Source organism: Macaca nemestrina, chromosome 10 (assembly GCF_043159975.1).
Source record: "Macaca nemestrina isolate mMacNem1 chromosome 10, mMacNem.hap1, whole genome shotgun sequence".
In the NCBI taxonomy this organism is placed as follows: domain Eukaryota; kingdom Metazoa; phylum Chordata; class Mammalia; order Primates; family Cercopithecidae; genus Macaca; species Macaca nemestrina.
The window spans coordinates 93,208,396-93,220,850 of NC_092134.1; the positions used below are offsets into that span (position 1 = coordinate 93,208,396).

The following is a 12,455-nucleotide window of genomic DNA, read 5'->3' on the forward strand; positions in this document are numbered from 1 at the left end:
ATGTGTCTGAAACTCAGAGGTTGAGGTTGGTGATACAGACTGGAAATCCTCAACGTGTAAATACATCTGCTTAAATTGATGAAATTGGACAAGGACTGAGTAAAATGACAAGCAGAACAGGATGCAACTGGAAAACTAAACTTTAGAGGACTGGCAGAAATAAAGCTGTCCACACAATGTAGGAGCATTAATTTTAAATGATGTCACAGAAAGAAAAAAGAAATGATGTCATAGAAACAAGGAGAAAAATGTCTCAAGAAAGGAAGAATGGAAACGCTGTCAGACCCTGTAGGCAGAATTATAAGAAGGTCACTAGTGTCCTAGCAGGAGGAGTTGTAGTAGGATGGGAGGAGTGATGCAACTGGCATAGGAAGTGAGAAAAGAAAACCAAGTCTACATTTTCAATAAGTGAAGGAAATGAAACAGGAGAAGGACATAAGAAGCTGAAGGATAAAAGGAAAATATATTGAAGAGTCATGATATGATCCAGTTTCTGCTAGACTTGCAGAATTCGTTTTGCTGTAAAATAAATACCCTTGCTCATGAATTGCTTGTCAGGTTGTGTTTATTTTTCAGATCCAGTCCACGAGAGAGCAAAATTCCTCATAATGAGAACTCATTGTTTTGAGTGAGATACAAATGTTTAGTTATTCCCACTATTTTAATGATTATTTTTCCTCACTTATAAATACCAGGCCTGTTAAAACTGGGAAGGTGATGTCAGCATTAACTGTACGTGAAAGTCGTATATGGTTGGCATATGTCTAAACAAGAGCAGGTTGTGATATGCCTGTATTGGTAAGGGATTGTACTCCCATCAGGACAGTCAAGTACAATGTCTCTGAGTTCATAGTTTTCTTCTCGGCAGCAAAGGCATGAATGTTCCAAGAGTAAGGTATCATAATTGTACCTAAAAGAAAAATTCAGTAATAAACATTTTTAGAATTTTAAAGATAAATTGACATCATTACTCAAACAGTAATTGTCTAAGTGACTTAGCAAGCCTTGTAACCAATTTATTCTTTTTCTAGACCTTGCATTTCCCCTGTCACTGTAAAGCTCTGATGTTGCTCAGTGATAAGAAATCTGAAAAGAAGTTATAATCTCATAATTGGAGCATTATGGTGAAAAAGTAAATTAAATAAAATGTTAAATATAACAATATGAGATTATTATCTCTATATTAATCTATACATAAAAGTGTACATAAAGGAAAAACATACTATCTAAATTTCAAGTGTAAGTAATTCAAGAAATTCACTTCTTTGCTTAAATATTTTCTGTAGTCACTGTATGAAGATGAGTACATTTGTTACAAAGGTATCATGCTTGGCATATTTAGAAAACTACTTCGGAATGACTCATCACTATTTTAAGTGAATATTTTAGTTCTCAGATCTTAATATCTTAGATTCTTCTTTCATTTGGTCCTTATAACAAAATAGTATTGCCCTCACATAAAAGTTTTTCCATGTAATATTTGAAAAGGTTCATTTTCTCCACAAGGTTACAAAGTTAACACACGATACACATTCAAAGAACTCACTTGACAGTCTTTTCACATTCCCCTGCGCATTTTGCCATCTGAACTCTTTTCTTGCAACCACTGTTGATAACAGTCACATTCACAAAGGAAGATCTGCAATTATTCTTACCTAAAACGAAAAGGAAAAGAGAGTCAGAAGTGAGGTTTAACATTAACAATTGCTAACCCTCCATTTTCTTAACCTATAAATAATAGCAACTACTTCACAACATGATTGAGGAGATTAACCATCTCAGCACCATTACAAGGTAGCTGGTTAATACTCAGATTACTGGTATCTTGTTCCTGTTATCACTATCACACTATCACAGGTGAAGGGGTTGAGGGGAGAAGTAAGAGGAAGGGAGAGGGGAAGAAATGGGCAGACGGATTATTTTGACATCCATCAAAAACAGGGGTGGATGAATTATTTTTGACATCCATTTTCTCATCACTGATTATCCTTATGATCTAATACACCATTTACAACACAACTTGCTGATGTCAAAAGAACAAGCTAATCTTTTCCATGAAAATTACATTTGTTCCCTTGTAAACATTGTTTTTTACTGAGAAGAATGTTGCAGTCAACATGAATACATAGCCATAATACATTATGTACAAATATCCAATGGAAGGTTACACAGATAGGCTAGGTTACCTGTTGTGTTAAAAATACAAGATACTTTCTCTTAATGATCTGCCAATTTGTTTTAAAGAAATTAAACTTTTGTCAACAGCTTACATGTTTCTCTGTGCAGAACTTAACTTTACTCACATGTATAGCAACATTTTTTTGAATCATAGATTCTGTCTTCCTGTAGGGGTAAGAAAAAAGATAAAAACGAGAAACGTTGTTCTAAATTTTTCTGTAAATAATACAACACTTCTTAATTGGTTAAAATGCATCACATCACAGAGAGGAAATGGAACAGATGGACAATCTTACCCCAGATCTAGTAAGCAAAAGGCAGGAAAGGAGAGACACCAGCTTAGTAATAAAAATATGACTAAAATTTTTCAACAATGGGCAAAGGAAAAATAAGCTTTAAACTGAATTCTTGTTAAAGATAACATTAAATAATATTAGATTATTTCTCACTTACTGAAAAATGCTTTAACAATAATATTACTACTACATACTAGAAACTCACAATTAGAAGCTGCACCTTTGAGAAATTGATAGGTTTAAAATTATAACAAAGTAAAAGCATGATAAATACTGAAATCCGGTATTAGAGCTCGAAAATAAAACATTAAACCATATTATCAATTATATCTTCAGAAAGAAAAATGATAACTTAAACCTCCCTTAATAATTGAAACTTAAGCATTCATTAATATAAAACTCAGCCATACTTGGGGAGCACAGAAATGGAGAGCACTGTGACACAAAGAAAGATCTAAAGTACCCAGACATGATTATATAGAAAAATTGGTATCCTTATAGATAATTATTTGAGCTATTTTTAAAAGTTAGTGAGTTTTTTAGTTTAGAAATAGCAAAATGCTTTCTATAATAACTGACTCCTTCTAGATGAGCACTAAATTAAGTTTTATAAAGCCTGCAAAGCATGAGAGCCTTTCTTGATATGAAAAAAACTATATACTTAACAATAAAAGATGAGCATGTCTGGAATCACCTGGGCTCTGGATATAATGCATTTGTTTAAAGAGCTATACGATCTACCAGATATTTATGTCTGATAGCCAGACACAAATATTTTCTAATGAGATTGAAGACAGGTTGATTTTTCTTTTTTTGAGAGGAAGTCTTACTCTTGTTCCCCAGGCTAGAGTGCAGTGCTCGGCTCACTGCAACCTCCGCCTGCTGGGCTCAAGCGATTCTCCTGCCTCAGCCTCCTGAGTAGCTGGGATTACAGGCACCTGCCACCACGCCTGGCTAATTTTTATATTTTTAGTAGACACGAGGTTTCACCATGTTGGCCAGGCTTGTCTCGAACTCCTGACCTCAGGTGATCCGCACGCCTCGGCCTCCCAAAGTGCTGGGATTACAGGTGTGAGCCACTGCGCCCAGCCAGGGTTTGATATGAGAACTGAACCTCAGTGTTCATTAGTTAAGATGACTTACTTCTGCACACCAGGTCTGCTCTGGGCAGTCCTGGACTACTGCAGCAAAGCCAGTGTCTTTGCAGGAATAGGAGACACAGGGGTTGCTGGGGTCATCGAATGAAGCACCAATCTGGGAGGAAAAGAGGAGGACAAAAACAAAATAATTATTCACCTTGATTTCTTTTAGAGGTTTGCAAGAATATCAGTTTAAAAATTCAAATTCATGTTTAGTGATTTTCCAGAGGCACTTTGTCATTAGGTTAATAGTAAAGAAAAGATGGTTTGAAAGTCTTTCACTTCCATGAATAAACCAAATTTGTTCATTGAGACACAAAATGTGTCAAGATTCTCAATCCTCAAATGAAGATTCACCAACAGAGACTCTATTATATTTTCAAGAAATTTTCAAGACAGGTTTTTTTATAGTGATCAAGCACTTAATTGTTATGTTCTAAGCTTAAGGGGAAACGAGAAATTTAAGTGGGGGAAAAATGGCACAAAATAGGCTTATCATATTAAAACAAATGACAAGTCTCACAAGATGTCTTGCTTCTATCTTGGCCTATATTCCTATACTTTTAAAGCTCTCTGCTGTTACTTTATAATTAGCTTATGTTAAATATTCAAACAACAGTTTGAGAAACTGCGTTTATTTCACGGCCTCAGACAAGATGAACTTTCTGATAAATTGGAATTTTACTATAAATGATCAGAAGAAAACTTTCCTTTTGTTTCTTAAATATCATCATATTTTTTGTTAAAAAACTACCACAGGTTTAAGTCAGATCAACTTTGGAAACTAAAAATTTAAGAAGTCCAGGTAGAAATGTGAGTGTGATAAATGGGTTATCAAAGTAAAACTCTCATAGGATGTTTTATCTATTGCCTAATATACCACATATATTTCATTTTAGATTTTTTAATATTTACTATCACCATTTCAAGTGTGTTAATATCAATTTGAGAATCATCTGATTTTTATGGCTTCGTTATACTTTTTTCTAAAAAGTTAAATTACTGTCCAAAATGTCAAATTAGTTGTCAAAATCCAGCCTTGAATATATTGTGTTGCTGTAGCTGCATAATAGAGTTCTAGCCCTTTGGGTTTTCTTATTTGATCTCTGACAGCTTGACCATCTGATCTTTCTGGTTATAATTACAGTTTGACTCTGTTCATTGATTTGAATGTTACAAAGTATGTCTTCTCCATCTGGCAAGGCCCATGGGAAATTTTGTTCAGAAGCTCTACTGCTGAGTAGTTAATGATCAAGAATTATGTTTTCCTCCTTTGAAGAGTCCTGGTGAGTGTTACATTTGATGTTCCTTTGGAAGTGGGTGTGGGGAAAAAAATGAATGGATTCCAATCCGTTGTTACTAGGGTTAAAAAAAAATATATACATACATATATATTTATTATGTAATTTCTTTTATATAGATAATATATATACTTACATATATTATATATATATAATAGGCTAAAAGTCCCTTAATATAGCTGAGTATTAAATTTATTCATATAATTAACAAAAACATTTTAATGAAGAAAAGACCTTACCTCATAGTCAGTATTGTTAAACAAACATGTTCTTGGTTCTGAAAAATAAATATATTGTTTTATTCTAAAATACTATAATTCTATTTATAAAACAGAAATTGTAGATGAGATCATACATAGCAACCAACTGTAATGTTTCTACCCATAATATCATAGTCTTCCTTTAATTTACTGATTATATTCATAACTTAATTCTGGGTGTCCCCCATTCTGAAGATGGTAAGTTTTAAGAACACAAATATTATTATACTAATTCTGTACTATTTATTACACCTGTCTAGTATTATGTTTGACAAAACTGGTAGCTCAAAAAGTATCTCTTGAATATGTTTATAAACAACCAGTGAACATATTCAATTAAAATAATGTATTATGAATACACACCACAGTATCCAATTTCACAGCAGGTGTCATTATATTGGAACTTCACAAGTTTTTCACCGGTTTTGCATGTGGGTGGAGAAGGGCACTCCTCAGGTTTACAGTCTATAGTCTTTGCATCAGTACAGGTACATCTGTGGCAATTGGCAGTCCATATGTCTCCAGGCTACATATACAAACCAAGTTTAGACTTCTATTCAAATACAGGAATTAGAGCACATTTGGATTAAAGTAGAGCAAAACTGTGTACTTACAGATTTCTCTTCTCCCAGTGGACCGTGACAAACTGTTAACATAAATGATAAATGGTAATTAAATTTGGCAAAATATAACCACCTGTTATTTATAGATAACCACCAGGTGGCCAATACTGTAACTGGCATTAGGATTTCAGAGTCACAGAATTAAACAAGATTTTATGGTGCCTTAAGGTGAATAAACTCAAGTCCACCTGCTTTAAGCAAACTGTTACCAACAGGCATATCCTATTTTTATAAATCTCAGCAAAGCATAATTCTTCATTTCTCCTGGCAGTGGTCAATCAATCTTATGGCTACTAACTGACTTACTGTTTTGCAGTCTGACTTCTGCTTTTCCAATCCTACAAGTCACCATGGCTTCATAATTACCAGACCCAAGGGCCCCGTCTCAGTTTAAGTTATCTGCCATAGTTGACATTGTTCATTCTTACCTTCTTGAAAAATGTTCTCCTTTCTTCAGATTTAATACTCTGAAATTTTTGTCTTCACTGGCAGTTTGTCTTACTCCCTCTCATTTTGCTCTAACTCTTTCCTCTATCTCCACAATGTGCACCGTAACATCAAAAGAATGACTCTAAAATGTCCAGCTCCAGCCCAGCTCTCTCTCATAGCTTTGGAGCCAGTTCTCTCTCTACCTCTAGACAGAATCCTGGCAGACCTATAGAAACCCAAAACTCGATGTGCACACAACAGATTGTATCATCTTCCCCCCAAAACCAGCTTCTCTTCTAGACTGGCTTCCTTCTCTACAGATAGAACTATACTTTCAATCATTCAAGCTTAAAATCAAGGAGCCATTTGAGTTCTTCTATCACTGGCATCAAATCTACTGCCAAATCCTGTATCTCACATTCATTTCTTCCTTTCCTTATTCTACTTGCTACAATGCCACTCCAAGATCTTACTACGTTTTTGATCTAGAATATTCTACTGGTTTTTTTTAGGGGATTACTCTGACTCATATCTCGTTCTGATCCAATCAGGTAACATGATTTTTCTAAAGCCTAATTCTCATCTCATTACTACTTTGATGGTCCCTTATAGTTGTGTATAAACAAACACTTTATTCTAGCAATCTAGCTTTCGAGGGCTCTCATATTGTGACTCAAACTGACCTTCTCAACTTTATCTCACTTCTCTCATTTACATGCCCTTGACTGGTCTGTTTGTGTTCTCAAATATCAATATTGTAAAGAAATTCCTGGAGATACCTTAAAATATACAACACAAGTGACAGACAATATGCACTCTATATATAATACATAGTTTACATTTTTACTTTGAAATTTATTTTCTGCCTGATATTAAATTTGCTATTTCTCTGAAGACCTTCCTTTTCCCACTATGTACTAAGGTCAGAGAATTATTTTTTAGTAATTTTTTTTGAAGATCTGACTACTTTTTTATTTTATTTATTTATTTTTATTTTTTTGTACTTTAAGTTCTAGGGTACATGTGCACAATGTGCAGGTTTATTACACATGTATACATGTGCCATGTTGGTGCGCTGCACCCATTAACTCGTCATTTACGTTAGGTATATCTCCTAATGTTATCCCTTCCCCCTCGTGCCACCCCACGACAGGCCCCAGTGTGTGATGTTCCCCACCCTGTGTCCAAGCGTTCTCATTGTGCAATTCCCACCTATGAGTGAGAACATGCAGTGTTTTGTTTTTTGTCCTTGCGATAGTTTGCTGGGAATGATGGTTTCCAGCTTCATCCATGTCCCTACAAAGGACATGAACTTATCCTTTTTTTATGGCTGCATATTTTTTAGTAATTTTGTTTATTTGCTACAAAGTTCCTTAAAATTACTTAACTCTGGCTAAACGGATTTTTTCTACTATAGCTCATCCCTCAAGTTGAAATTATCTAGTTTCAAAAGATGCTTACTATCAAGTGACAATATTTTGGTTAAGGTATCATAATTATATGAAACATTTAGTAGGTAAACCTTGTTTTGATCTGAGTAACAAGGTATATTTGTTTGGTTTGGTTTCATTGGTTTGTGAAGGAGGAAATGAACTATTTACTCACTATTAGGGGAATAAAAGCTAAGTTAATCCAATACATGTTTTCCTATTTTATAACATTTCCATGGCTGGTGACTTTTATTAGCAGGACCTCTGAAATTTGATTGATGAGAGTAGCCATTAATGCAGAGCAATTCTGAAGTCGTGGTACTCTTACCTGGAGCGGGTGGAAGTGAGGCTAGACATTCTGTGTAAAGACAGGAACCTTAAGTTAGTCTCTGAAGTTACTGGAATAGTATTGTGGCAAGTATAGTTATCTAATTCATTATTCCATTGCTGAAAATAATTGTCTACATAGCTAGTCTTACAAATCGATATATTCCCATCTATCTCCCCGTCCTGCTCCTCGCTGCATTTGAAATTCCATTGTACAGTGTTTCCTTTGGACCTCATATTTTAATGAGAGAAAAATATAAGTATCAAAAAGAGAAAACATCAAAGTAAACTCTTCAAAATTTTTTGAAGGCAGTTCTAATGAATAGGACAAAAAGATTTAAAAAGGGAAAATGATAATTGTGCTCCAGTATAAAATGAGTATTAATTACCCAGTTTTAGTCATTTAAAAACCTTTATTCTCCTTATCTTCTTGAAATACTTCAATTTTGCTCTATCTTCTCCCCCAACAAATGCTTTAAACTGGCAATATGTATCTTTTTTAGCCTTTACACATCATATATTTTGGTCAATCCAACAATTCACTCATAAATTTCAAACTCTATTCCGAAACTTCTAAAAACAAAATGAATATTTTATGCAATCTGGCCAGTCGCAGTGGCTCACGCCTGTAATTGCAGCACTTTGTGAGGCCGAGGTGGGCAGATCACTTGAGGCCAGGAGTTTGAGACCAGCCTGGCCAACATGGTGAAACTGCATCTCTACTAAAAATACAAAAAGTAGATGGGTATGGTGGTGCTTGTCTGTAGTCCCAGCAACCAGGGAGGCTGAGGCAGGATAATTGCTTGAACCCAAGAGACAGAGCTTACAGTGAGCCGAGATCACGCCATTGCACTCCAGCCTGGGCAACAGAGCAAGATTCTGTTTAAATATGTATATATATCTCTCTCTCTCTCACACACACACACACACACACACGTTTTTCTTGGTAGGTTGAGATATATATGTGTGTGTGTGTGTATATATATATATATATATATACACACACAAGATATATATATACACACACACATACACACACATACACACACATATATGTATACATATGTGTGTATATGTGTATATATGTGTATGTGTGTGTGTATATATATATCTCAACCTACCAAGAAAAAGGCTGACCTAGGAGCAACAGAATATTTGAAGAGAACTTAAAATTTCTACATGTTTAGGTAAAGTGATCCCAACAACTAATAGGCCCAAAATATAGATTACAAAATGAATTAAAGGTATGGAAATTTGGGTAATCAAATATTCCCAACTCTTTACGTAGGGAGGCTAAGCCAGATGCTAATTATGGATGCTTAGCAAAGTAACAGAAACCAGCAACAAGAGAGAAAAAAGATCAGTTAGGCATGAATACAAGAGAAAATATTCCCTGACCAGGATTGCAAGCGTTTGTTGGAGATATTTGTAAGAGGAGCCACAGAGAACAGTCTCCGAATCACCACATTTGTATCAGAGTAATTTCTCAACTATCTGATCATGTCAGGCTCTTGATCAAATCCTTAATGGTATCCCATTACTATAAGGATAAAGCCTTGTTGAAGTTTGGTTCTTCATAAAATTTCCTCTACTTACGTTTTTGCTCTCATTTCCTCCCTGAACCTTACGCAGTCATTGCCAACATCTGGTTGATTCCTGAACTCCCCCATGAGGTCTTATATCTTTATCTTTTCCAGGGCTGTTTGGCAGGAATACCCTCCCCATCCATGCCAATGTTAAACTCAATCATGCCATTTCTCATGCCTTTACTCCACACTACCAATTAACAAGCAGAAATTAACACTACTCTCACTCCACCCCCGGAACCACATATTTTGTGCATATTTTTGGTATCACTAAATATATACTATCTGTGCCCAAAATAATCTCTTCCTCCCACACACACAGAATAAAAAATGGCAAGTGCTGCATCCTGCTGATGTTTTTGCTTTTAATGTCTGCTAGAGAGTTTAGCACATATAAGGTACTAAAGAAATATTAGTTGACATAGTAACAAAGAAATTAGGGCTTTTCCTATACTGACCTGTTTTATTTTCAGTTTCTACTTCTCTGGTTGCCACGACAGTGGTTTCTGAGAGGAAATAAATGGATGGTATTGTGATTTTAAAAATTAGAATAACCTACACATATCAAGTCTGTGTTTATGTACATGCCCAAATGATGGCACAAATTCATACTCAAGGAAAGCTTTGTGTGGAACAGACAATTTATTCCAGTTCATTTGGGTCATCTGATTTTACCTGACTGGGGTACTTGTGGTCTTGTTGGCACTCCAGCTGGAACCAAGGTGGAGCCTCGCAAAAGGAAATATAAGACATTTTAGGACTAGCACCCTTCATAATACCCTGCTCAGAATTCTCAATCTGCATGAAGAAGTCTTTAGGAGGGGAGCCCCAGTGAAAACCTAAACCAAAAACTCCCAGAGGGGGGAAAAAAAAAAGGTATCCTTAGTATAATTTCAAAGTTGTGTTCTAAGAGGAAGTTGAATGCCATCATCCTGGCCTCGGTCTTTCACTTCTCTCCTACCTCTCTCCTCCTAACTCAACTTCTTATGTATAATCAAAGCCACACTGAATACTCACCTGTTTGCACTCCAGTTCCAGAAGTTATTTTGACTCCTGTGGAAGCAGTGACTGCTTAAAAAGGAACAAAAGTGGTGAGTACAGGGGACTGGAGAAGCTAAAGCTTAACTTCATTTTAAAAAAATGTTTTATTCTTCATGTTTTAGATGGACAGAAAAAAACTATGTATTTTGTACATGATGTTCTGAAGAACTACATTATGCCACCCTCTTAGCACTTTTCAAGAATATATTATTAACTATAGTCACGATCTTGTGCAATAGATCTCTTGAATTTACTCCTCCTGTCTAAATGAAATCTTGTATCCTTTCACCAACATCTCCCCACCATACCCCTCCCCATATATACAACTACCCCAACCACTGGTAACCATCATTCTACTCTTTACTTCTGTGAGAACTGCAGATAAGCTATCCTGTCTTCTGAGGGGCCACCGAGACAAATGCATTTATTACTATTTGACTTACCTGTGGTAGGAGGTCCAGGAGCAGTGGTTTCGTTAGATGCTTCCTTGGAAGGACCTAAAATGAGCAAGGGAAGAGCAATACACTTTTTCTGATCTCAGAAGAGCATTTACTTAAGACACCTCCACGTGGAACAAGAGTCTCAAAGCAGTTGGAATACACTAACACATCTACTAATGCTAGCTCACGCCCCTGCCGTGGAAACACTAAGAACTTCCTATTGTAGCAATCCCTTGTTCACAGAGGTGAAGTGAAGATTCTTCTTTGACCCTGATACATGTTTCTCTTGTGGGTTTCCTTTCTCTAAGTGATGAGAGCTTTTCTCACACTTTACTCTATACATGTTTCACTTCTGGTGCCCCTTCTCTAAATGACAAGAGTTTTTCTCACGCCTAACTCTTCATGTAACTTGGTTTCTTGGTTCTCCTGTATTAATTTTGGAGGGAGAGAGTGGGGAAAAAATGAGAAAATGAGAGACCTAATGTTGCCCTTAGCTTAACTACATTTTAGACAGGTTTGTTCCTAGCTATTGGCTCTTAACCTCCCTTTTCTTATTTACTTTAGAAAACTTGCCTTACTTTTAAATTCTTCCTCTGCCCCTTTGAGATGTAAATCTTCTCCCACTCTCTTGTCAATCTTACAATTCATAAATATCTTTCTCAAGGACCTGACAGCCACTCTTTTGAAATATAATTATCAAGAAAAATAATGTCTCTATCTCCCAATCTCTGTGGGAGGGCAGGGGCCTAACTTTGACCTGATTAAGTGCCAATTACCAAACACAGATGGCCTAATCGTATCCGTTGAAGTCTCTCCAAACATTCTTCATTACTTTTCCACTAGCTTAGCCAAGCACTAAACAATTCTCCTGCCTTTTGCTTTATCAGAGCTGAGTTCAGTCTCTCCCCTATTGCAATGGTTTTGACACTTATTGTAGTAGTCTTGAACAAAGTCTTCTTTGCCTGTTTAACTACATCTGGTGCAATTTTATTTTGCAGTTGAAGTGTGACATTCATTCATAGAGATAAATACTGCCTATCTGTATTGACTTTGTAAACAGTATTTACTTTGGTGTTAAAGACACAGAAATGTTGAGCATGTAGTCTTCATTTGAGACAATAATTTATATTACCTGCGATGGAAGTTTCTGGGATTCCAGTGATTCCACTTGATATTACAGTGGTGCCTGCAAAGGAAAATGAGGGCAAATTCATATCAGCCACAGCCCTTATTCCTATCCTCGGAGATCAACATGAGGAAGAGAAAGCAACTCAGATGACATTCTGGGCCAGTGCTGCAGCTAGCCCACAGGGCACCTTGTGAATTACAGACACACAGATAACTCCTCTGGACAGATGAGAATTCATGGATTTCAGTGTCTGCTCTCTCCTTTAGTGGTGCCCTG

The 12,455-nt window shown here is 36.0% G+C and overlaps 1 protein-coding gene across 1 annotated transcript in view; it reads right to left on the minus strand.

The window, feature by feature from the left end:
* Nucleotides 1-642: 642 nt before the first annotated feature.
* The window catches only part of LOC105470179 (mucin-19), a 191,360-nt gene continuing 179,547 nt past the window's right edge, over nucleotides 643-12,455 (minus strand). The window contains exons 173-185 of the mRNA XM_071071871.1: nucleotides 12,183-12,236; nucleotides 11,054-11,107; nucleotides 10,587-10,637; nucleotides 10,245-10,298; nucleotides 10,028-10,075; nucleotides 7,985-8,014; nucleotides 5,789-5,820; nucleotides 5,538-5,700; nucleotides 5,154-5,191; nucleotides 3,618-3,728; nucleotides 2,304-2,343; nucleotides 1,547-1,655; nucleotides 643-910 (exon numbers count right to left, since the gene is read on the minus strand). Coding sequence (XP_070927972.1) covers nucleotides 727-910; nucleotides 1,547-1,655; nucleotides 2,304-2,343; nucleotides 3,618-3,728; nucleotides 5,154-5,191; nucleotides 5,538-5,700; nucleotides 5,789-5,820; nucleotides 7,985-8,014; nucleotides 10,028-10,075; nucleotides 10,245-10,298; nucleotides 10,587-10,637; nucleotides 11,054-11,107; nucleotides 12,183-12,236 — 968 coding nt within the window. The 3' untranslated portion in view covers nucleotides 643-726. The remainder of the gene's footprint in view (nucleotides 911-1,546; nucleotides 1,656-2,303; nucleotides 2,344-3,617; nucleotides 3,729-5,153; nucleotides 5,192-5,537; nucleotides 5,701-5,788; nucleotides 5,821-7,984; nucleotides 8,015-10,027; nucleotides 10,076-10,244; nucleotides 10,299-10,586; nucleotides 10,638-11,053; nucleotides 11,108-12,182; nucleotides 12,237-12,455) is intronic.